General features: G+C 42.8%; 2 protein-coding genes across 3 annotated transcripts; one reads left to right on the top strand and one right to left on the bottom strand.

Annotated features, from left to right (window-relative positions):
- Positions 1-106: 106 nt before the first annotated feature.
- On the top strand, positions 107-16,564 carry PKN3 (protein kinase N3). The gene is made up of 21 exons (XM_075170334.1): positions 107-365; positions 912-1,060; positions 2,556-2,685; positions 2,795-2,946; positions 3,326-3,521; positions 3,828-4,019; positions 4,277-4,386; positions 4,847-4,990; positions 5,944-6,019; positions 7,010-7,196; positions 8,277-8,388; positions 9,432-9,508; positions 10,980-11,046; positions 11,634-11,725; positions 12,093-12,269; positions 12,356-12,418; positions 12,979-13,055; positions 13,648-13,790; positions 14,034-14,141; positions 14,716-14,796; positions 15,661-16,564. Exons 1-21 carry the CDS (start codon positions 122-124, stop codon positions 15,871-15,873), a joined length of 2,790 nt encoding a protein of 929 aa, XP_075026435.1. The 5' UTR covers positions 107-121; the 3' UTR covers positions 15,874-16,564.
- ZDHHC12 (zDHHC palmitoyltransferase 12) lies at positions 16,556-23,324 on the bottom strand. 2 transcript variants are annotated; one of them, XR_012676749.1, is made up of 6 exons: positions 23,212-23,296; positions 22,647-22,780; positions 21,565-21,651; positions 20,105-20,271; positions 19,150-19,509; positions 18,372-18,395 (listed from the first exon to the last, which is right to left on the bottom strand). XR_012676749.1 is itself a non-coding variant. In XM_075170335.1 (5 exons), the coding sequence occupies exons 1-5, from the start codon at positions 23,294-23,296 to the stop codon at positions 19,200-19,202; spliced, it is 783 nt and encodes a 260-aa protein (XP_075026436.1). In that variant the 5' UTR covers positions 23,297-23,324; the 3' UTR covers positions 16,556-19,199. The 2 variants fall into 2 exon arrangements, 1 of the variants encoding a protein (XP_075026436.1); XM_075170335.1 differs by having other exon boundaries at positions 16,556-19,509; positions 23,212-23,324.
- Positions 23,325-25,623: the final 2,299 nt, after the last annotated feature.

Genomic DNA, 25,623 nt, shown 5'->3' with positions numbered 1-25,623 from the left:
TTATGAGGGTATTGCTATATCGTAAAAATAGTGGAACTGTGTTATCTCTGAAATCCTCTTGCTCAATGCTGCTTGACTGCAGGGCAGCTGTGTCTTGCAGCTGGGCAATGCTGTGAACTTAATGGATCCAAGCTTCCAGCAAAAACTGGAGGGTGAGAAGGAACTACTTCGCCGCGCTATACAGAAAGAACTGAAGATTAAAGAGGGAGCAGAAAACCTGCGCAAAGCGACAACAGACAGAAAGAATCTTGTTCATATAGAGCATGTGCTGAAATCTTCCAACCGAAAACTGGAGCAACTGCATTGGGAACTTCAGGAGCTTAATGCAAGGATTGTAATAACAGACAAAGAGGAGAGTAAGACAGGTAGGTCTTGGGTCATGATTGACAGGAAAATTGTGTTATAGCGCTTCAGTATTTATATATATTAAAGTGATATATTTTTCTGTTGAGGGCTCACAGGTAGTGGGAGTTTCTCCTGTTGGTATTTAATTGATGAGGTGATCTGTGCAATGAAAAGTTGAAAATGGGGCAATAAAGGTGAAAGGAGGCAACACGAGAGATCGGTGTAGGGAGAAGATCAGCTGAGAGTGCTGGGCATGGACAATATTCAGAAGCACGCTGTAGGTGGAACTGAAGAGATTTGAATGGAGTTTCTGGGCAGTTGAACATCCAAGTACCTTACAGGATGAATGAGTAAAAAAGTGGAAGAGTGCTTGTTAGGACAGGTTCATTGATAAATGAATATAAGAAATATTTACAGATATGAGCTAGAGCTTCATTTGAAACAGTGTTTTGCAGCCAGTTTTGTAGACAGGGCGTAACCTTCTTTTATAGAGTCACCCATCTATAACCCAGTGAAAACGACACAAGAAAAGATGACTAATGGTATTGATTGTATTGTTTGTACAGACGGATCTGTATCTCCAGATCCTTGTCTCTGGGAAAGAAATCCGGACCCCATGGCAAGGAAGGTTGAAGCTCTAAAAAAACAGCTGCATGTTGAAATGAAGGTGAAACAAGGAGCTGAGAACATGATCCAAATGTATTCAACATCCAAGGTAAGCAGGAATAAACAACCATTTGGGAACATGGATTTCTGGATCAAAATTTGTGTTTAAACGCCATACACAAACTCTCTGGTAATTGATGTGTGAAAGAAATTCGTTTGCAAAGCTTGCTTGACTGAATCCTAGCTCTGCATTTTGGTGCTCAGCGTAGTGACAGCATGTCATGTTACTGCACAGGGCAACCAATACTCCAATTATGCATTAGACTTGCATGTTACAGATTTCTGGAGTCTAGCAGGAATCAACAAGGAATTGGATGGCGCATATTTCGTTTGTCAAGAGCTTAAGCCAATCTATAATTTCTGGATGTTGGGAAAAGGCTTTTCTGGAAGTGTAGTTTATTCCACTTTGGCCCGTGATGTGGTTGCCTGTGCCTTTTTCCAAAGTGTCTGGTGGTGATCACTGTTAGAGGGGAGTTATTAGACTGGACAGATGGGCATATTCCGGCAGTTCTGATCTTTTTGGCCGTTCTTATATGGCAGATGCTGATTGTGCTTCTGCTCTTGAATGTTGCTTAGCGGTATTAATGATAGATTTGGGAATCATGTTGTTTTAACTTAGCCATGTAAATCCTTCTGTAGTCTCAGTGGAAAGTGCTAGGTACCTAGAGAGTAGCTTGTGTTATCATTCTTGAACAGATGAAAGGCCCTTTGGAGAGACTTACCTCTCCCTGCCAGCTACAGACTCTGCATTACTTCTTCGGTCTAGATGCTTAACTTAGCTGGCTGAATGCCAACACAGAGATGTTAATGCATCTAACCTCAATATTCATAGTGACTCTAGATTAAAGGCAGAGAAAAGTATCTCATAGGAAGTGGCATGATAGAAGTGCCATCTCTAGAAAAACTGTTGCAAGCCTGGGAAGGTAGTGAGGGCGGTATAAGAGGTGCATTCAGTCACTGACTCGAGGAAAGAAAGCTTAAAAAGCGTTGGTATTGTACACTGAGTTGGTGTGATGTTTTGATGTCACTAGGTTGTTTAGGATAGAACACAGCATGTGGTATCTCTTCATGTGAGAAAAATTTTCAGAGGTGTACTAGTTTCATATTCATCCCACTTTTTGAGTTTGGGATAATCATATTTAAAAGTCAAAGGATAATAATAAAAAAAATCCAAGCTTATTATGAAGCTTAATTCAGTAAGACCAGCAGTGTAGAGGGTTGTGATATTTTTATTTGTTCAAAACCTCTGCTCACAAAACACTCTAAGCACAGTTGGCCAGTGAACCACAAGTCTCAGTGAGTGCAAGGTTTGGTATTAACTGGACATGTCCTTGACCTGTCCTTTCCCTCTACAAATGGAGACCTGCTCTCAAAGTCCTTGATCCTCAGCGGTGTCTCCTTTACATAACTGCTCAGGTATGCCATTTCAGGATCATTTATGACCCTTCTTGCAGGTACCACCTCGTCCTCATATGTGAACACATCATCGTAATACGTTTTTAATGCGCATAGTTCTCTCTCTGCATATGCTTTCTTTTTGGCAGGAGCGGAAGCTGCTGGCTACAGCTCAGCAGATGCTTCAGGACAGCAAGACAAAGATTGAAATAATCCGCATGCACATTGTGAAAGTATCTCAGTCAGCAGGAGGGATGGAAGATACAGTGGATCCAACAGGTAAGGTGTTCTAAGTAACTGATAAAGCCCAGAACAGATGCATCCAAAGCCCCAAGATCCAGAATACTCAATTTTCATCCTCTTCATATTTTATCTCCAAAATGGCCAGTGAGGATGGGGACCACCATTAGTGCTTTGGAGCTGCGTATTGAAGAGCTGAGACATCACCTGCGCATTGAAGCTGCTGTAGCTGAGGGGGCAAAAAATGTGCTGAAGATCCTAGGAGGGGGTCGGGTACAGGATCGTAAGTTTTTGGCTGAGGTAAGCATTTACTCAGGACTTCTTGAGAGGGTGGTTTCATGCCTCAACATTAGTGATTTCGCACGAATGAGTAGAGTTAACCAGGAGTTATTGATTTGGGAAGTTCCTCTCTCTCTGTGAGGACAGACTGATTGGGATCACTTTCCCTTCTAGGGATAACGTTCCTTGCTTTGATGAAATTTCTCAGGAACATCAGAAGTGACACTGATGGGGTGGTCAGGATCTCTGGGAAAATATTAATCTTGTTCCTTTATTAGTAAGATGTTATCTGGTCTTTTTTTGAAGCTTAGTCTAGTAGTTCATAAAGGATTGATAGTACCTGGACTGGGCTGTACATTGAAAACTTCTGCCTGGTTTCTGTTCTACTTCATATTGCTAGGCTCAGGGTCGTTTGCAAGAGTCCTCTCAGAAGATTGACCTACTGCGCTTGTCCTTGGAACATCAGCTTACTGAGCTTTCTCCTGATCACCCAAAAAGAGCACTCATCAAGCAGGAACTAGTAAATACTTCCTCCCTGGGAGCTCAGCATGGCAGCATCCAACCCACTTCAGTCATCAAACCTACAGCCCTTACAGGTACATAAATCCTGGCATGTTGTTGTGAGGAGGACAGAGGGAAAAATGAGTTGCATTTCTTCTCATTGTTGTAATGCCTCTTGTTATATGGACATCTGATTTTCTAGGAACTGGACTTATTTCTTCTAGGTCAGCCAGAGCTTTCTGATCATATGGATTTGTGGTCTATTAATCTGGGGTGGATTTGAGTTACTAACCAAGAAGTCATGAATCTGAGAAATTCTTGGACCCCTGTGAGGATAGGCTGACTGAAATCACTTCATCTTTTACATAACAATATTCTTTACTCTCCTAAAATTCCTCAAGGAACGTTGGAAGTGAGACTGATGGGGTGTCAGGATCTATTGGAAAATGTTCCAGGACGTTCTCGAATGACTAGTTCTTCTCCCATCTGTGGCAGCCCAAGTGATTTGAGATCCCTTTCCCGAACACGAGTTGGCCTGGGTATCCATGGCCGTGGTGTTGCAGGAAAGTACCTGCGGAATGAAGAGCCTTGTAGTGAGTATGGGGTTCCCTGTTGAATTGTGAGTGGCGTATGGGAGCATGGGGTCTTCTCATCAAGGTACTAGGTTAGCCTGGCTTAAGTGTAATTATAAGAAACCTGGTTTCTGCAAAACTAAGAGAGAAAATGAATTGCATTATGCCTAGTCCTACTAGTACTCTCCTGGAAATTACATTTGATTGGGATATTCACCTTCAGCATGAGAGATTTTCTTTGGTAAAAGATTATAATCCGTGTTTTCTCCTTTGTCCAGATGAGGTCCTTGCTGTGCTCAAAGTGGACAATAAAGTGGTTGGGCAAACAAACTGGGGACCAGTTAATAACCAGGCATGGGACCAGAGCTTTGTCATTGAGCTGGACCGGGTAAGTCTGTCCCAGATTCGCTGTATTGTATTTGTTTTTCCATTTCACCTTACCTGATTTGCTCATCTAGCTGCCGTTCCACTTGATTCAACTCTGTGTTGCTGCTGTCCCCACGTCCTTTTATGTGCCAGTTATCTTAGTCTTCCTCTGAAGGCAGTGCATCTCTGGCACAGATTCAGCCTGAACAGCATCTGTTGTCCTTCTCTCCTTATCTGAGCAGTTTTATTTCGTCTTACCAGTAAAGTGGCCAAGACAGCCATCTCCAAGAGGGTCTTTAGCTAGGAAGATCTGAAAACATCAGAGAAAGCAAGGAACAGAAGAATTAAAGAAGTTTCTTATGCATACTGTTTAGTTTACTGAATTTTTACAACAGCATATGTGTGCCATTTCCAGAGCATGGGGCAATATGTAACTCTTCTGGTTTTTTTTTTTCTCCCCCACCACTCACCCATCCCACCAGTCTCGTGAGCTAGAAATTGCAATTTATTGGAGAGACTGGAGAGAACTATGTGCAGTGAAGTTTTTACGTTTGGATGATTTCCTTGATAACGAACGTCATGGGATGTGCCTCTCACTCGAACCCCAAGGAATGCTTTTTGCAGAGGTATAAATGTCAGCTTTGTTTCTTTTTCAGAGAACTCTGTCTGTTTAGGGTGCCTGCCCTGAAAGAAAGTTGTTCAACCCAGGATACAAGGAATGAAAGGAGCAATAATCTAGAAGGGTAGAATGACACTTGAAATCCTTTTGCATCAATATCACATATAAGAATAAGGAACAACATGATATAATAGATGTGCACATGCCATAGCCCGGAGTGACTCTTCAGCTGCTCCGCTGTAATTATATGTGTGTGTGCTGTGAAATCGTTGGGTTTTATTTGCTTTCATTATGAGTCATCGGTGACGCTTTAATTAAACGTATGGCTTAATGGTCAGAATTGAATCACAGAGACTGTAGAATCAGAGATCCAAATTCCCTCTGGGTGTACTTATTTTATCATCTTTCTGAGGCTAATAATAGTTTGAAGTAGCATCAATGAAGAGATCATCCAGATAATCCCTTAAAAGCCGCAGTACTTTCTCCTTTGTGTTGTGATGAAAGTTCATGTGGTTGTCTTTCCAAAAGTAGGATCTTGACCTCATCTACCAAAATTTGCCTCCCCTCCACAGCTTCTTGTTTTTTATGGGGGTTGTTTTTGGTTTTTTGGTTTTTACTTCTGTGCCATGGACTACTACTTTTTTTACCCTACAAATGGCTGTGTTCTTTATGCATGGCTTTACAAATCAGATTAGTTTTGTTTGGGATATGAATTGGTCTTAATTCTGGGGGTTTTCTGCATTTCAGGTAGCAGAAAATTCCAATGTCGAAAACCACAGTTGAAGTAACAGATGTTTAGAGGGTGAGGCTAGAATAACACAGTCTGGAGTCTATAGGAGTGACTCTAACTTACCAAACAGATATGAATGGAGAATTTGATGAGAGAGCAGGCACACGTGAAAGTTTGTGTTCACAGTGTAAATGAAGAATCCTGACAAATCCCCTTTGCTTCTCTGACAGGTGATGTTCTGTAATCCTGTCATTGAGAGAAAGCCAAAACTGCAGCGACAGAAGCGCATTTTCCCCAAACAGAAAGGTAAGCTGCTGGAGAACTGATTGCTTACTATCTAGGGTGTGTAGGTGAGGTCAGGGGTTTGCACAAGCAGGCTGGCATGCACTCCTATCCCATTAAATTTGTAAGACATTAAAATGCTTGCTAATTAGTGTGTGTAAGTAGGTGGGCTTTATTAGAACGTGAAAGTTTGGTCAGTCACAAAAAGTGCAGGCAGCCTGGCTGCAGCATGGTGTGTAATGGGATACTGTTGTGGTGTTTCTATTCACAATTAACATTGTTAGGAAGATATAATTACTAGTTATCTAACAGACTTCTTAGCAAGATCCTGGACTTAAGCTGTACTAATTTAACCAGCAATGTTGTTATTGATGAAGAGATATTGGAAGGTTTTCTGGAAAACTCTGAATTATGGAAGACTAGCATGAACAGGCTACTGATGGTCTGTCAAGTCTTTAGAGCTGGCATCTCAGATTAATAGTTTAGGGACTGGAATAGCTTGCATACTTTCTTTTTTTGTCTGCAAATTCTTTCTTGTGAAGCTGAATAAGATAAGACTTCACATGCTGAGAACTCCTGGCAGTGGGGATAAATGAGATTTTGTATTTATATATATTCTTCAGGAAGTAGTAAAAATAATGAAAGCATCCCAAATGTTTTACTCTTTTTAAGACATTTTCAGAAACTTTCTGTTAACAGGCTCCATGATTAAAATGCAGTGTTGAAATAGAAGAAAACCTGACTCAAAATAAAATAAACTTTTACTGTTTTATGCAATTTCTACTTTAGGATTGTTACGATATTATATGGAGCCGAACTTAGGTGAAATAGTAGATCTGTTTCATCATCATCATTATTAAACTTTCTTCCCTGGAAAAAAGCCCATTCTCCCTAGAGTGGGCTACCTTTTTGAGTAACCCATGGGTGTTTGGGTGAAAACGATAATTTAACAGTACGTGAGATTGTAATTTGTGCCTTGTAATCTCACTGGTGTTTTGACTCTGACTCTTCCAGGGAAGGAATTTCTCCGAGCTCCTCAAATGAACATAAATGTTGCTGCCTGGGGTCGCCTGATGATGAGTTTCCTCCCTCCGTGTAGTTCCATGAGCACTCTGAGTCCCCCACTTCATGATCCCATTCACACAGACTTCTCTCCAGTTACCCCGCAAAGTCATGTTGATTCAATGTCCAAATTGAGTAGGTAAGTCATGTTCTGAGTGTTGCTGGATGACACTCTGGAATGGGTGTAGGATAGATCTTAAAATTCTGTTGCACCTTACTAAGGCGGAGGAAGATACTGATGTGAAAATTGTACCTGTGGAACTTAATTCAGGATTTTAAGAAAAGCCAATGCTGCCTGAAACAATGTGGTTTTAGTGGGGTGTTCAATATGCTGTGGCTAGCTCTGATTTATTGTTAGCAGCTGGACCAATTTCCAGAATTGCTGTCCTAACAAGCAGTGTGTTCCAGAGCCAGGGAAACTTCAGCAGCTTTCTTTTCCTCTGCAGTAAGATCTGTGGGCATAAAAGTGGTGATAAGTAAACACTGTGATACAAAAAAAAAACCAACCAACCAAAAGCAGATTTTCAAAAGTTATTTTATATACACAAAAAATGTACTGGTTCTGCACTGCAAAGGAAAGAAAATTCCGCTCATTGAATGTCTTCACCAGTACAGTAACTGAACTCTATGCAAGGTCACAATGTGATTGTTGTGGTAAAAATGCGCTGCTCTTTCATGAGGTTACATGTACCCCAACCACTAGCATAATGTAGCACTCAGAAGGTATATAACTAAGCTTTTAAATATGCTGTAGAAGAAAATTCTCTAAATAGTAATTTTTTTAAATTGTTGGAATTAAATTTTAGAGAATTAGTCATTCTCTGAAAGAGACTATTCCCAGTGATTCACAAGACCTAGAAAAGAAAAAAAATCGAGTCAACTACTGTGTTGCTATTAAAATCAAGACTTCCTTTAAATTCTTGACCATAGTGACTTATTTCTACACACCTAGGTTTCATTAATTTTATAGCATCAGAGAGCTAGTGTTGGAATGTGAGTCTAACCATCACCGACTTAATAGCTCATTTCTTTTCATTCATTTAGGAGATCATATGTCTTGTTGGTACTTCACAGACTTGTGGTGTGAATCAGGGAGTCCTGTTGTCCAGTGTATTGGACTGAACTAAAATTTGCTTATATAGCAAAGGTGATGCAAAGGTGTCTGAGTACAATGTTCTGCCCTAAGGCAATCTCCTTCAATTTTGTCTTACAAACGCAGTGACTTTCCTGTGGCGAAGCTTACATTGGCTGATGAAGCACCACCTAAGCCTCCACGCCTTTTTCTGATGGCCAACTCCAAAGAATCAACACTGTCTCCTGCAGATTCTCCGGTAATCATCTGGGCTAATAGGGAGACTTTTCTTTGTTGGTTGGTACCCTTTCAAGGCCCGGTTCTTCTTATTGGTTTATTACTGGAGAAATTAACTATACTTTAGGCAGGCGCCTCCTCGTTAGCTTGCTGATCTCCAGGGATTCAGTGAGCTACTTTGGCATGGAGTCTTCATGAAAGTGTTGCATCTCTTTTTTTTTTTTTTTTCCCTTTCCTTCTTTTTTTTCCCTTCCTTCTTTCTTTTTTCCTTCCTTCTTTCTTTTTTCCTTCCTTCTTTCTTTTTTCCTTCCTTCTTTCTTTTTTCCTTCCTTCTTTCTTTTTTCCTTCCTTCTTTCTTTTTTCCTTCCTTCTTTCTTTTTTCCTTCCTTCTTTCTTTTTTCCTTCCTTCTTTCTTTTTTCCTTCCTTCTTTCTTTTTTCCTTCTTTTTTTAAATTATACGTCGCTCTTCTTGGAGAAGCGAAATAGGAGGTAGGTCAGCATTGGGATTTCAGGGCAAGAGTACAGAACAGATGACTGCACAGAGAAAGCAGGGAAGGAGGATCAGGAGGCTTTTAGGACAGATGAAGTTCTTTGTCATTAAAGAAACTGGGAAAAACCAAGAAGAGCTCTACTTTTCTGACAGGAAGGAGCAGGAAAATTGTTTTGAGTGGTATAATGGTTAATGACCTGTGTTCTACCACATCTTACCCTTTGTCGTTTGGCTTTGATGATAGAGGAAACTGCATTCTCTGATCATTGTGACTCTTTTTGGGACATGAGATGCCTTTTTTCTAGAAAAGAAATGTTTTATCCTAGACTTTTAAAAGCATTTATTTTAAAGGGTTTGGCCCTATCAAAAAAATACTGTACATGGGAATAGTTTTGTGTGACCATAGACAATCTATTTTCATGCTGTTTCCCTCCAAGCAGAGGCAATGACCAACTGCAAGAACTTGTCTGTGGTTGTGCTGCATCTTGACAGAGGAGAAAATTTGGATGTGGGTGTTCAGGTCTGACTTGGTGATTCCAGAGGATGACACACTGTAATTTTATTTCTGTTCCTAGTGTCTGAAGAGGCTGCATGTCGAGGAGAAGTCTTGCAGCTCTGCTCTAATAGAATTTCCAATCCAGGCATCTCCAAGGTAACTGTGGACAGCATGGGCTATCTTGGGTTGCAGATTAAAGAGGCACTGGGCTGAAATTTTTGAGCACACAGACTAAAATTCTGCTCAAGATATGCTTTGGTTTCTCAGCAGTAGACTCTTACATGAAAAGTCTGCTCTGAACTTTACTTGTCCAAATGTCTGCTGCGCTTTATCTGCTTATTAACTTAGCCTATTGATAGACTGTAGACTACAATGTAATAGATGACTTTAGTAAAAGGTAAAGTCACTTAACTGTCTTCAAGTGCTTCCTTGTGTTTGAAGTTTTATGGTGTAGCATATTTAGACGTGTCTGCATTCTAAGTAATACATTTCAGAAACACTTTTGGCATCCCTCACACTCTTCTGTTTGTATTGATATGCAAGATACACTGTCTTTCATTATGTAGGGAGGCATAAAACAGTAAGTTGTTTATACTCTATGGCAGTTATATATATACAATTTGGATGTAGCAAGGATACACAGTAGTAACTATACCAAAACAGGACAAGTAAAAAAAATTTAATATTGTTGAACAAATACTAACCAAAAAAGCACAAGTAGCAAAATCTGTCTAAGCTGATCTTGCAGTTCAGATCTTAGAATTATGTTCGTAACTTCATTATCACTTTTGAGGGGTCCCATCTTCAAAACCCTGTAGTCAGGATACAGTCAGGCACCTACCTACCTTCTCTCTGAGAAGGCTGAGGAGGGAGTCGAGTCCTTCATGCGTAGATACTTAAACCCTCATCTCACTCAGTGGAGGAGTATGGAGTGTCTGTTTTCTTTTAAAGATGATCCTGGACTAAAGCTTTTAGGGTGTGCGTTGTTTGTTGTGTTTTTTTTTTAATTTTTTCCAAGCAATTCTGCAGCCTTAGTTTCCTTGGTAACTCCTTGTGGCTGACATAATGTTCTATAGCATCTCTTTATTCAGCTACTTTTTTTCCAGCAACACCTTATGTCTGTTGTCTCACCATGTTTCATTTCCAATTCCTGTTTGAGAACTTCTCTTTATGCCCTTGTCCTACTAGCACTTGATATACATGTTCATGTCTGATTAACACAATTGCTGTTGAGCCTGCCGAAAGGAGGGTAGACGAAATTGAATTTTACTACCCCAAGTGTGGGGGTCAGGAGGAACTAATCCTGTTATGGGAAGTAACCGAGAGAGCAAGCCTTGGAGAGTCAGAATTGTTGCTCCTATTGCCCGTACAGAGGGAAGTCAGACTGCTGCCACTGGGAGCAGTTTCCTCACCTTTCGGTTACCTGCTCCTTTCTTCAGTGGCAGAACAGCAGCAGCAAGCCTAGCTTTTCAGGATTTTGGCCTAGGTGAGGAGTGGTTGACACAGCTGTTTGCTTTCCCTTTTGCTATACAGAGCTTCTTCCCCTAACACAAATACACACTCCTTTGTTATCTGTTTATGCATCTTTTGGGTATTGTCTCAGCAATTCTTCTTTGTTTGTCTGCAGGAAAAGGACAGTTCAGCTTGAGGATTTTCACTGCATTGCCATGCTGGGACGTGGCCACTTTGGGAAGGTAGTGTAGAAGTGTACACGTTGTGGAGGAGGTCAGTAGGACTGTGGTTGTGAAGATGGGCCTCTGCCTCAGAATCTGAATAGAAACGTTGCATTACAGAAGAGGTTTGTTGCAATGCAGATATAAAACCCAACCCAACCACACAAGCAGCTGATAACTCCTGTTAACAGTCAAAACTCCTGAAGATTTGTGGCTTCAAAGCCTGGAGAAAACCATCCAGGGAGCACTAAGTCATTTCATAAAGCACGTCATTACCATTCCTTTCATTATCATTGTGATCACTAGTGGAATAGCTCCATTCCCAAACTGTGTGCACAGTTGCATGCTGTGAGAGCTCTGAGGTGCTCATAAAGCACTTGTCCAGCTGTGATACTACTGTTTGTGAAAAGAACATAACTTACACTGACATCCTTCTGGGCTGCTGCAACGCAAGGAGCAGAAAAAAAGTGCTCCATTTCTGGAGTTACTTGAACTTGGTTTTGAGAATGACTGTCTGGAATGGATGGAAATAGTTTGTGTCAATGAGAGTCAAAGTAATCCAATAAGGAAATAACAGATTTGTTTGAAGTTTTTCTGTTGTCTTTCAGGTACTGCTGGCCCAATACAAGCCAACTGGGAAGCTGTATGCTATCAAAGCCTTGAAGAAAAAAGATATTATTAGGAGAGATGAAATTGATAGGTGAGCTTTGTTTAGAGATGGTACTATTGCAGAGGCTACATTAACACACCTGTAATCAAATGTTAGTAGGTATGATGTCTACTGGTCATGGTACTATTAAGGTTAAATGTGACCTTAAGGCTTGGGTAACTAAAATCAGGAATAAGGAAACTTGTAACAGCTGCTTTCTAGCTTCTGGTGGAATAACACCTGAAGAACACTCTAAAACTCAAGGTTTGGAAGTATGTAAGATAAATATTGTATTAGCCCTCACTTTTTATTTCTCTAACTTAAGATGTAAAGATTTTCTTCTTCATCCTGTCTTTCTCAAAACAGGTTTTTCTGCCAAGTTTTAACATTGACATTTTCATTCTTTGAATCCTGGCAGCTTGAACTGTGAGAAGCGAATATTTGAAGTGGTCAATTCTTCTGATCATCCATTCCTTGTGAACATGTTTGCATGTTTCCAGACACCGCATCATGCTTGTTTTGTGATGGAATATACTCCGGGTGGTGATCTTATGATGCGCATACATGAAGATGTCTTTCCGGAGCATATGGCACAGTGAGTTAGAATTAGTCTAGTTTCCAGGCGCTATAAATTTTTAACTTGGTTCTCGATATTTCCTGATAACTATTTCTCTCTTTTAGGTTTTATACAGCCTGCGTAGTCCTGGGGCTCCAGTTCTTGCATGAGAAGAAAATTGTTTATAGGTAATGCAGCAAAGAATAAAGTATAAGGCAGTTTAGCAACTTGAAAGTTGGTTTTTCCTGTAGCTATATGTCTGGAGCTCGCTACCTTGCTGGGGTTTCTAATCTTTCTGTCTGTCTTTATTTTCCCCATTGCCTGTTGCTATCAGCATGTTCATCGTGCTTACAGTAAAGAAAGTCATCTAGAAGTTATTCATCTGACATGTTGCAGGTGATTCATCCTCTGTGACATGTCAATACATTCTGGGGGGCACCTGTAAGTCACTGCTTTCTTTTTTACTTTGATAGTCGTGTAATTTGTCATGCTGTTGTGGGATGCTTTTTTCCAGATGAATAAGCCCCACCCAGCTCTAAGCTGCTTTGTGAGCCTTTCATTAAGAGGAAAATATCAATAAATTAAGGGGAATCTTCCAAAGAATATTATTTAAACCAAATGTAGACTTTACTCAATTTGGATCTTATTCTCTTTATTAACATCTAGTTTCTGCCTCTTGCAAAAAAAGATGTTGGATGGCAATCCTCAGACTTCAGCCACCATTTTCTTTCCTCTCCTTTGCTTGCAGGGACCTGAAATTGGATAATCTGCTTTTAGATGCTGAAGGATTTGTGAAGATCGCAGATTTTGGATTGTGTAAGGAAGGTGAGTGACTTTGGTGAAGCCAAAATTGAACCATCAGAACCAGTTTTAAGATCTGGGCTTTCGTAAAGTGTTCACAAATACAGGTGCTGAGGTGGCTGTGTGTAACTTGTATTCATCCCCATCTTAAAAATAAAACAAAATCCACCAAAAATGAAACAAAACAAAACCCCCAACAAACCAAACCACAAAAGAACCTCACCTGTCTGCCTATCACGAACTTGGAAAAGAGTACTTTGCCCTTTACTCTTCAGGAAACTTATGAAAGAGTTTACAACGTGCTTATTTGCTCAAAGGAGCCAGAATTTAGGATACTACAAAATACGTAGTTGAGTAAATGAGCAATGGAATCTGCAGGAAGTTTTCATGGGTTTGCTGTTTACTTAAGTGTTGTCTGTATATTTCTTATTTGGAGTTCTTAGACGCCTCAGGTTTCATACTTCCTTATTGGCATTTACAAGCATTGATGAGAGCCCTTGCCCAGTTAAAAACATTAGATTATCAAGTGATAATCTATGGCTTTCAGAAGGTGAGACTGCATGTGATCCATTTAGTAATGTGTGCTGGATTTTACAAAAGTGTTCTTTTCCTACAGGAATAGGTTTTGGAGACCGCACAAACACCTTCTGTGGCACTCCTGAATTTCTGGCTCCAGAAGTCCTGACGGACATCTCATACACTCGGGCAGTAGACTGGTGGGGATTGGGGGTACTCATTTATGAGATGCTTGTTGGTGAGGTAAGACCACCTTTCTCTAAGAGGATTTCACTAAGCAGTCTTGGGGAGAGCAGTACCCGAACACCTGAGACAAAATTTCGCTGAATGTAGCCAACTATTTATTAGTATTTAAATTACATTTTTCTCATTCGTAGTGCTTGCCAAACGCTAATTAATCCACACAACTCCCTGCTATTCCCATCCCTATTTAATAGTGAGGAATGGGTGCTATATGGATTAAATAATAAAATGTCACAATTGCAGTCACCATTCCCTGGAGATGATGAGGAAGAAGTATTTGACAGTATTGTCAACGATGAAGTCCGGTATCCACGATTCCTTTCATCGGAGGCACTTTCTATAATCCGTAAGGTAATGGGCTTGGTGGGTCTCTGGGAGCCTGAGGAATTTGCGTTTACTGTGTAAGTGGATCCAGAGGGACTCTATTAGGATAGGATAGCATTTGTATGTGTAATCTGGAGCTGTCTCCACAGGCTAAGGAAACATTTACAATTTACACATTTTTGCTTTCCTTCTCTTTACATAAATGGTGTTCTTCTGCCTAAGCGTGACTAAGCAGGCTTCTTATTGAGGTCTGTTGCTGCTAAGTCTGAAATGGACAAGTGTTGATTCAAGAGCAGGAATGTCAGAGTCATTCAATGGAGATGGCTCGATTCAGTTTTGGAATGTGAGCCGGTAGTCATAGGTGCACCGTTAAAATGAGGTGCTTCATGCGGTTTATAGCGGGTATCTTACTGATGTGGGCAAGTTGTTTACAAGGAAGTGGGTCTGAGCTATTACTAGCAGATTATGACCTTGCTGCAAAGTGAGAATGAGAAGATACTGAGGGATCAGTCCATCTCCTTCCTTTTGTTTTTCTCTCTGGAACATTATTTCTGTCCATCCTTGTTCCAGTTGTTGAATTTTGAACTGATATTTCCTGCAGCTTCTTCGTAAATGTCCAGAGCGTAGACTGGGAGCAGGAGAAAAAGATGCAGAAGAGATTAAAATTCAAGCCTTTTTTAAGGTAGGAACTCACGTTATCCCTCCCCTTCATCTTTTGTGTTTGAGCTGAAAGTGATTTGCTTTCTGTTGGTAATGAGGCATATTTCCATTAGTTATCAGTGAGATCTTAGGGTAGCTTCTGTTGCACCTCATTGCTCCGTATTCAGGAATACGTGTTTCGATTCATGTTTGAAATTACATCCCCCAAGTGTGTTTTCTGGGATCTGTAAGCTTCCAGAGCCAGTTTGTTATTTCTGATTGTGATGCTTCTATGGACAAATATACATCAACAAACACCCCTTTTAAATCAAACTGCAGCAGTCAAAGATGCTGTCTAGTGATGACAGTGATCGCCAGTCATTCTGATGGCACCTGCATTTGCAGGATATATATGAACCCTAAGAGAAATTGAGGTTAAAGACACAGTTGCTTTGGGTCAAGGGTATACGTCTGTTGCAGGCAAAGGTGTTGCCATTCCTCCTTGTCACTACCCATCTGCCAGAAGTTATTAGCCTTATAGCCCCTGGCTGGCTTTGCACTGGAGTAGGAAAAGAACTTGGATGTCAGCAGAAGTTGCTGGGAAGTCCACACATCCACCTGGCCACAGCTGCACTTTAGTTTTGTCCCTCCTAAACATAGTTTGAGCTGTAGCTTTGTTTCTTGGTGTTCTGAAGAACAGCCTTAGACTGTGTGGAATCTCTGGCCTGCACTGACTATGCTGTTTGTTTTGGGCCTTTTTTCAATTCTCTCTCTCTCTCTCTTTTTTTTTTTTTTTTTTAATTAGTAGAAATAAGACATGTTGCAAATGATCTGGAAGGGGCAATCCTTCCTCTTACTTTCACATTTCATAATGTCAATCTGGCCTGTTCGCTTCCTTCTCTTGCAGGAAATTGATTGGGATGCCTTGTTTGCCAGGACTCTGAAGCCCCCTTTTGTGCCCACTTTAAGAGATCCCACCGACGTTAGCAACTTTGATGAAGAGTTTACATCACAAAAGCCACTCCTTACTCCTCCAGAGGAGGTTGCTCTCCTTACCCGTAAGGAGCAGACTGTCTTCAAGGACTTTGACTTTGTCTCCAGACACCTTTTAGATGTTTGAGCCCTGTGCTATAAGAAACATGAACAGATTGTTACCACCTTGAGAGAGTGTAGAGAGGACTTGGCATGGGCAATGGAAAAGTCAACAGAATTTGCAGAACTGGTAGTGCTGATGACCCCAGGAAGAGAGTGCTCTGCAAGCTGAGTTAACCTACTGTGGCTTTTTCAGCCTCATTTGTTGGAGGGATACTGGGTGTCAATTATCTTTAAGGAGTAATTAATATTTGACTGGATGTATCTTCTGCTGCCATTGCATACAGGTGGAAATTTGGAATTTAAGCTGGACTTAATTTAACGAAATCAAATCATTTCTGCAACCCAGGTTACTCTTTGCAAAAAGCCTAAGTAAGTGGCAAGGCTTTTTAAAGTTGCATAGTAGCAGGGGGAGTGGCCACTTCTCAACTATTTTCTGGAAAAGATGTGCAGCATTCCCTCTTTGTAATGATTTTATGCCCATTCCCACTCATAACTATGTGTATGCCAGAGAAGGAGTGGATTTTAACACAACCAAGACAATGATGTTTGGGTTTGATAATAATCCAAGTGATCTATCTCAAGGAAAAGGAGTCTCTCTCTACTTCTTTGAGGATGCTAAATCTTAGCTATTGTTTTTAATGATATAAAAAAGCCACAGCTTTGCACATGCTAATTTTTTTGGAGAATAAAGATACCTTTCCTTATAATGAAATTTCAGCTTTTAATCTCCTTTATGTTAGCGGAATGTTTCAGAGCAGGGCTAACCATATTCTGCTCAGCAGGCAGGATTTTATTTTTCTCTGTAAATGTCAATAGTAATATTTTCTTCCTTCCTTCCTTCTCACTGAAGTCGTCTGTGTACATATTGCATGGTGTCATCAGCTGTCACATACGAACGACTGCAGTCAAGTTGTCTCTCCACAGATTTTATCAATGTGTATATTCTGTATCTTTTTTGGGATAGCTAAATAATGACAGTGTTAATATTGGAAAATCAGTAAGTTAAAGGTGATTTAATTTGCCTGGTAACATATCTTGTAATTATACTTGATAAGATACATTTTCTTCTCTTAAATTTGTTATGTTAGCTTGTTGACCAAAAAAAGGAAGGGTATCTAGAAATGAAGTGCCACACTGATGACAAATAGGGATGCACAGCTGTTCTCTTTCAGGTTGTCTTCAACAGGTAGACAGAAGTTGAACTAACGCAATTGAGCTATATCTGGAGATAAGATTCGGGTGCAGCTAGTGAGTCATCATTATTAAATCAAGGCTGGTCTAAATGCTTCAGAATTCAGAGAGTTAAGAGCATATGTTTGTGCAAAACAGAAATAATTCACACTGAACCTAGATTTCTTATTTTCAGAGCCAAGTATAACTGCTTCTGAAAATTCCCGCATATGAATATCCTCTGGCTCTGCCTTGCTGCATAATGGCCCATTTAAAGCAGGATACACATCTTCCTCACCCTTGTCTGAATAGCAATGGTTGGCTTGCTGTCGGCCCCTACCGCGTGTTTTGTGACTTTTCTTAAGTCAAGGCCTCTGTAAAGTGGTAAGTAGCACGGCGGATGGTTAGCACAGGTGAAACCTAGAACTTGGGTACAAAGAAAGAGGCATATTTAATCTTTCAATTTGTGGTTTATAGTAAAGTAAAAAGACTGTAAATTACCATCGTGGTGTGTTTAAAAAAGAATTACCAAACAGAGCAAAACTGTGTGTTTTGAGCTGTAGTACCTGCTGACAAATTTTTATTTGACTGGTACCTGAAGAACCAGAAATTGCTATGTGGCAGACGAGCCGTACTTTAGCAGGTACCACACTGATCAAACAAACTGCAGAATCCTTTCTGGATGGTCCACCATTGTTACGAAAACAATTCTTAGTGCTCTGATATCCCTCTGGTAGGAGTTTCTACCCTGAACAAACCAGACTGGACACAGATTACAAACTCGAGTTGGTCAAAAAAGGGATCCTTCTGCTGTTTTTAAACTGCTTTTGGACTATCGTGCTGTATTAGTGACTACACTATCCTTTCATGAGTGCTCATCAACTTTAAACCCTGAGTGCATCCTACCAGCTTGCCAGATGTGCTCTTGAGCTGGTGTTAATTCCTGAGTCAAGGCAATTAAGGCACAAAATAATTTTAACTAAGGTTTTGTTGTGGTGCTGTTTTTTTTTTAAACGGAACAGGGTCAGGACTAAAATTCACACCACAGCTTTTTCTGTTTTTAAAGCTAAAATTGGTCATCCCAAACTTCCTTTTAGTTCCTCATGGAAACTTGAAGTACGACCTTTTATTACAATGGAAAACAAGAAAGCTTGCTGCTATCCTAGAAAGCTACCAGCACCCCCTCATCTCAATGAAACAAACAGGACCTAGAATCTTTCCTCTTGCATTGAAACTTTGATTCTTTTATTAAAATTTTACTAGTATGTTGAGGTAGTAGTATTACCGACAGTGTTACTTGAGCTAGGCAAGAAGTACCGACCTCTGCTGCTGGTGCTCTCCCCACAAGCTACAGGAAAGGCCTGAGCATGAAGTTATCTGCAGAAATAATTCAGTAGGCAAGTATTACTTTTCTGTCCAAAGAAAAGTGGATGGTATCATTCTTTGCTGACTTGCTTCAAAATAGTCTGTGAATTGTTAACAGCACCATCAACTTAAGGAAAAAACTGTTAGGAAGCTGGTCAGGGCATCACAAAGTACAGGCTATTTATCTCACAAGCTGCCTTACTGCTGTTTCTCATGCACATTAACACTATTAAGCCTCAAATCTTTGTGAAAAGCATTACGTTGAGGCATGTGGTCAAAATGAAATTTGCTTTTGACTGTCCAAATATTTACTCAAATATTACTATTACAGGCCCAACACTACTGACAAAAGGCACTGCGGTTCTCACAGTGAGAACTATGAAGAAAGGCCACAGGAATTATATTGATTCTGGCTAGTTTTGTCTGTAACAGCCGCTGTTCGCTAGCAGCAAAAGGAGAGGGAAACTTTGGGGAAGAGAAGTGAACATGGATGCTCACACTACTCTTGCATCTCTTCTGGAGAGATGCGGATGCAGTTAGCAAGAGGAAGTACATTTAGAGAGAAACCTTTGCTCAGTCCAGAAATCAGCCCTGCTTGCCTTCCCAGGAGCAGTGTCTCCCCTTTAACAGTGTTATTCGTGTATAAAAATATCCCTGACTATCCTTGAAATGTAATTTGCAGGATGAACAGGTTGTGGAACATAGTTCATGATGTACTGAAGTTCCGTGCAAGGAAGCAGCAGCAATTGCATTAGCAAAGCTTTACCCAGCAACCTGCAGCTGTGTGGGCACTCTACCAGGTAGGTACCACTGTGACTAGACAGGCTCATTGTTCCTCTGAAAATAGATTTCCTCCCATGCAGTGAGGTGGCATGAACAGAAGAATCTCCAGAGATTGAGGATCACCCCTTGGTCAAAGGGATTCTCCAACTCAGAGTGTCGCAGGTAGGAGATGCGATGATGCGACATGAATTCCCAGGTGGTGGTGTTGCATGAGATCAGATAGAGGTGTGAAATCAGCAGCAGCAGGACGACCATGGTGAATACGACTATCAGGAGGAAGGACATGAGGAGGAGAACGTTGTGCTGCAGCCAGCCCCAGGACTGTTCAAAGTAGAGGCCTGACCTTTCAATGCAAAGAGAAATAAATCCACAGTTAAAGATGCAGAACGAGTTACATAAGCCAAGCAAACCTGATGGCCCATTTAGTTTGATTCAAAACTAGTGAGCTTCTGATAATCATTTACTGCAGAGTGTTAATACACTATAAACTCTTAAGAGACTCCACCAGCAGTGACTTAGATTATAAGAAGTTTAAAAGATGCGGGTTCCCCTGACAGCTGAGAGAGACAATCATCCTCAGTTAACTCCTCTCCTGAACAGGCACAGAGCTGAAACCCCACTGGAGTTTCCAGTACTTGGATTTGTAAACAAAGATGGTATTACAGTAACTGAAGCAAAATTAGTTCGCTTTTGTACTGTTGTTAATTCTGTTAATTTAAGCTTAAAAAAAAGATGAACAATGAAACTCAAATTATCAACTATTGATCAGCTACGTTGTTCCTCAGCAGATCAGGGGCTCAGACGAGCTGATCTCCCGGACGCAAGAGGGTGAAGGTACAAAGCCAACCCAGTCACTGCTATAAACCCTTCAGTGGGGCTCTAGGAGCACCACAACTTTTAACAACCTCAGAGGTCAAAGCGCTGACTCCAGGCCTTACCAAGCAACGTGACCCCCCCACAGCAGAACTACAAGCTGCACGCTCAGGTAGACTATGAAGAGGGGGTGATTCTTCTCTCCTACACAGTTCTCGATCCAGGGACAGTGATGGTCGTAACGCCGAACACAGTGCTGGCACAGCTGGCAGTGCTTGGCTCGCATTGGTTGCTGCAAAACAAAACCAAACGCGCACACGCACTAGCAATAGCCCACTGGTTCAACTCCCCGTTCGGTAGAAGAGAGCATCGTGCAGTATCGTCTTCCTCCATGGCAGTACTGTCCCAAAGGCACTCCATTTTGAGACAACAGCACAACATAAACATTCCTAAGACAACTAAAGGGCATCATGATTCCTCTGGTACAGACCCAAATGAGTGAGATTCAAATTAAATGAGTTCTATCTATACATTTTCTTTATTATCTACCTATTTATAAGAAGTCCAATATGCAAAGGAGGGAGATAGAGCCAGTCTGTTCTGTTCAGGAAAGCACGAGCAGAGTGTTGAGGTGAAAAACTGGGACCACAGCTATTGAAGAAAGTGCGCAGGGACGGGATGTCTTTACGGGACTGCACGGAGGAAGGAAGCGTCTCTACTTCTGTGTGAATACAAGACACTTGCCCAGGAAATCAGCTCAAGCACCAGGAATAGAGAAGATGAAAAATCTGGCTGAGGAAAGTAGAATGAGTGTGCCTCCCAGGATTTGTTCCCTGAATGTTTTGCCAGCTTTTCCTCTTGCAATAAGCTGGCTTCTGGTAGATACTCTTTGGGAATTTATGGAAGCTGGAATAATGCTTGATTTTATTAAACTGATAAGGATCGCTCTGAAAACAGGCACTTCTAGGCTTTAGGCAAACTGTTTTAAGAGCTAATTTAATTGCTCTAATTTTTCGTTCATGCTATCTTTTACAACTCAGGCGAACGTTTTGTTGGTTTTAGGCCTCCAAAGAAGCTCACAGCTACCAGCAGTTCTTACATGTCATGCTCAACTGCTTTTCTGACTCTCTATCAAGATACCTTCAAAATAACCTTTTTGACAATACTGTAAGGTCTGACTGACATGGCAGTAAGAATGTAGAATACAATTTTCCCATGACAAAAGAAGATCCTTGTTTCTACGAGCCAGCAAGGACTTGTTTCAGCCTTGGAAAACTAGCAGACATGCAATGTCCATCACTACTACACCTTTAGCTACACAATTTGTTTGGATCACTTTTCAATTCAGCACTTTATCTGAATTCAATTTGCTAGTTGTATTTACTTTTTCTGTGAGTTTTTCGGCAGGTCAGTGACACTATGACAGAATTAATCAGATCTGCCATGCCTCCAAACCACTGAGCAGTGAGCAGCAACGATAGAGCAGAAAAACACCAGCAGCAGCACCTGAACAAAGATGTTGCCAAAAAATGTAAGCTTGAAAATCGCTCATCCCATCCTCTTCTAGCGTGTTATGAACGCCTACCTTCACCATGCAGTAACCACAACGCCGCATCTTAATATTACTTGGAACTTGGAGCATCACCATGCTTTGTTCTTCACTCGTGCCTGCCTACGAAGAAAGAGAAAGGGAGTGATCAAGGAGGTTTTGTGTGCTGTTGTCTGAAGTACAGGAGCTGTTACTGCGCTTGGCATGACTGAGCTGTCTGGATCCTTTTACTTAACAGTTACACAGTGCTGGCTATCTCCATCATTGGGAAAGTTAGAATGATTCCATAGAATTCCTACAGAAGCTGCTATGTAAGTACCGTGGCATGAAATTCCACTGCAGACAGTTAAGGTACATCGAGAGAGAACAGGCTACTGTAACCATCAAAAGAATGTTTGCACAGAGGCAGAAATAATTGTGGACAAGGTACCACACTGATCCCAACACTATGCTTTGGGACAAAAATATTAGACTTCCAAAGACAGTAATGATGTCTTTTCACTATAAGCAGTGCTACTTATTCCTAACACAGCCGACGTTTACATTAATGATGGATGATTAAAATTGATAATGCTTTTGTCCTACACAATCTGTAAGGCAGTGAACCTGGAGCAGATTACCTCTCAGATAATGAAACTTTGCATCGCCATTTACCTCACTGTAACTTGTTTGTGTACGTGTTCTCTGAGAGGGCAACAAATCCATAAACAGTTCGATAAATAGAGCTGCAGAGAGCGCTTTCTTCCAATTTTGCCATTCAATTCGGGTTTTTTGCACTGGTACCACTTAGTGGTGGTTAGCGTAACATAGGTCATGTATACATTCCATAGGGTACTGCAGCCTCTGATGCAAGAGAGGACTTACGCTCAAACGGCACAGTGCGCTTACAACAGGAGCGTGGTGAAAAAGACACACTTAAAGCCTGTGAACTCTGCTGCAGTTACAGAACATGAATCGGAGACTCTTCGGCCTATCTCCAACGGCCTGTGTACGTTTCCTTTATGCCAAGTGCAACAGAAACTGTTTCAGATTGTTCTTATCTAGCAGAGTGGGAAAAAGACAATAAGCCTATAGATTTTACAGCCCCAGCGCTTTCTTCCATTCATGAAGTGATATACCTCCACTTCTTCAGACTTAACAAAACCCGGATCCATGAGAGACACCTTGAAGTACAGCAGGACAGAGCACAAGACCAGTAAGACGAAGATCAGGGGCTGCAGCAGCTCTCCGCGCTCCTCTTGCTTTTGCAGATCTGAAAGGTACCCGAAAAAGGGAGCAGTAGCTCCTTGTGAAGCGTTTAGGATTTTTTTCTCTGGCCTTAACAAAGGGGTCCCGCACCTGCGGGAGGCGGGACGGGGAGAAAACCGGGAGAAATCGGGCGGCGAGCGGGCGTGGGGTGGGGAGGGGAGAAGCCGGTAACGGAAGGGGCTCCCGGGCGCCCCACAGCCCCCCCTGCCCTCAGGGCACCCGGAGGGCCCAGAGGCCGAGGCGGGGCGGAGAACACCCGTGTTTCCCCCGCTGCCCGGGCGCAGGGCGCCGGCACGGCCCCAGCCCAGCTCGTCGCCGCCTCTCCCCAGCGGCGGGCCCGCCCCCAGCCCGGCCCTCGGCCGCCCCCTCCCCTCCCCGGGGCGGGCCGCCCCCCACGGCCGGGGGTGAGGGAGGGGCGCGGCGGCCCCGCCTCACCTGTGCGGTGCAGGAAGAGCCCCAGCGTCAAGCCCCCGCTGAGGGCCGTGTGCGCCGCCCTCACCCACCGCCCGCCGGCCCCCATGGCGCCCGCCGGCCCGGAAGGGCGGGCAGCGCCCGAAGGCGGGGCCTGGCCGGCGGGGCTCGGCCTGGCGGGCGGGCGGAGGGTCCGCTAGGAAGCGGCGCCCGTCCTGGCCGTCAGCGCGGGCCCGGGCTGCCCGCTGAGGTGGCCCGCCCGCCGAGGGGGGCTGAGGGCCCGCGCAGGGCCGGGCCGGGCCCTGACACCTCAGGCTCGGCTGCCCCCGGGTGCGAACCGCGGTCTCTTTCCTCCCCCTCCCCGCGTTTGTAGGGGGAAGCCTGGCTGCAGCCCGCGGGCCTCCTTTCTTCCCCTCACACCGCCTGCCTGTGTTTTGCCCCGCTTGCTGGCCCTCTGCATCGGGGGCCTTTCCCGGGAGAAAGGTGCTTCCCCCCTTCCCGCTTGTCCTCCTGATGTAGTAGGCACAGCATCTACTGTTCCATACTGCTCGCTTCTGTAATTCTAAACAATGAAGACTTGTGGCTTAGAAGTCAGGTAACTAGCAGGTGTGGTGTTTGCAGGTGTGTAGAATTGTAACTGGTCTAAATTGTGTGTCCTGGAAGCATCGTTAGGCTCTAGTGAACAGTAACCTTGGAAACTATAAACAGACGTGGTCCAAGCACGGCTCAGGGACAAACTGCGACCCTATGAGGTAAAGAGGAAATAAGTTCATGAAGAGTTCACTCCCCTGCCGACCACCAGAGACCACCCGAGACCCTCAAGGAGACCCTAAAGGCTTTAGTGCGCGTGTGTTTAAGATGATGTAATATTAGAATTAGTTCTCGGAAATGTAATGAATATGTAAAAGAGAAATTTAAAATATGTATCAGAAGCATGGATATAAACAGAAAGGTGATTAGACCAGGTGTGCTTGATTTGTGGCAAGTCCACCGAGCACCCAGGCCTGAATAAAACAATCTCTCTCCTGAGCGTGTGGAATTGGTTAACTGCACGCCGGGCACGAATCCGCTTTTCGGACAACATCCCCACCCTGGCCCCCGGGCTCCCGGCCGTCAGCCGGCCTTCATTTCGGCAGGTGTTGCGGGGAGCGCGGGGCTGGGGCCCTTGCGGGCAGCGTTCCTGGTAAAGCTCTGCGCTTTGCAGTTCCAGCCGAGGGAACGGTGCTAAACGCGCACGGGAGGGTCTCGCAGAGGCGTGCTGCCCGGAGGCGAGGGCGCGGGGCTGTCTGGGCCAGACTGACGCTGGTCTCGCCAATTTGATCATTTCACGTGTTGGTTTCTGTCCCCTAGGGAGAAACGCAGAGGTTGTGCCTGGCTGAACGTGTTTAGACAGCCCTGTTCACGCAAACGGAGCTTGTAAAATGTCTGACAGGACTTGGGTAGGAGGCCGCCGGGGTGGGATTTGATCGGACTTCAGACGTCTGCAGTGCAGGCGCTGGTACCTGAGCGAGGTCGCTGGGTCCCCCAACAGCAGCGGAGGGAAGCAGGCACGTCTAGAGAATGGTCCTTCTCATCGGAAAGCAGACATCTAAAGGTAGTGGAATTGCACCCTAGATGTGTCTTTATCTTTTGCTAACAATAAAAAAAGCCGAGAAGATGAGCTTAGATGTACAGATCTACACTTCGGGTGTCTGCCTATTTAGGGGAGATGAATCTCACCACAGGCCTCTAAAAGTTCTGAAATCAGTGTTTTCTCCTTAAACTCTTCTCGGTTTTAACATAGATGTATCTTGCCGCTTTTGTTACCTTCTTTCCCAGTAAAAATTTGGAAAGAAAAATCACATTCTTCGCAAACTTATCCTGCAGCACCTGAAAAGTAGTTGATTCCCTGGTGGTGTTTGACCACAAATGGGGTCTTTTTGATGATTTTAGTCTCTCTTAAGCAAGTCAGTGGCCACCTGCTGATTCCAGGAAAGCACCTGGCTGCACAGGTCACTTAAATGGTTTACCCGAGACAGCTGTGTTGAAACATTGATAAAAATTGTAGTCTAAATTTCCAAAAATCATCCAAATCCTTTTGCTTGCTTTTTTTTTTTTATTCTAGGTAAATGCAAAACCTACAGAAATCCTCCCTCCGGCACCTCATAGACTGCATCAGTGCTTGTCAAACCTCACAGTTTGTACGTGAGATGGCCCTGCTAGTCTCTGCCTGCTTTAAATATTCTGAAAATCCTTCTGTTCCTTGAGTTGCAGAGGGAGCCTTTCAGAACAGCAGGAAGCTCAGAACAGTAACATCAGGCTCTGTCTACAAACAGAAAGAAAAGGTGGGTAGTGTCTTTCCGTTCTTTGCAGAGAGGTGTAAATGTTAAGGCTTAATGAAGGCAATTTGAGTAGTAACAATATTGGAAACATTTTGATATTCTAGAATAATCTGTC

Source organism: Calonectris borealis, chromosome 21 (genome assembly GCF_964195595.1).
Source record: "Calonectris borealis chromosome 21, bCalBor7.hap1.2, whole genome shotgun sequence".
Lineage (NCBI taxonomy): Eukaryota > Metazoa > Chordata > Aves > Procellariiformes > Procellariidae > Calonectris > Calonectris borealis.
The sequence above is the reverse complement of the archived record's forward strand: the minus strand, read 5'-3'. Positions and strand labels throughout refer to the sequence as shown.

Coding starts and splice junctions, on each gene's coding strand:
- ZDHHC12 (XM_075170335.1), bottom strand. CDS start 23,296: ATGGGGGCCGGCGGGCGGTGGGTGAGGGCGGCGCACACGGCCCTCAGC. Junction 22,781..23,211: donor GCTCTTCCTGCACCGCACAG/GTGAGGCGGGGC, acceptor GGTACCTTTCAG/ATCTGCAAAAGCAAGAGGAG. Junction 21,652..22,646: donor TTAAGTCTGAAGAAGTGGAG/GTATATCACTTC, acceptor CTTTCTTCGTAG/GCAGGCACGAGTGAAGAACA.
- PKN3 (XM_075170334.1), top strand. CDS start 122: ATGGATCCAAGCTTCCAGCAAAAACTGGAGGGTGAGAAGGAACTACTT. Junction 2,686..2,794: donor AGATACAGTGGATCCAACAG/GTAAGGTGTTCT, acceptor CAAAATGGCCAG/TGAGGATGGGGACCACCATT. Junction 3,522..3,827: donor CAAACCTACAGCCCTTACAG/GTACATAAATCC, acceptor AAATTCCTCAAG/GAACGTTGGAAGTGAGACTG.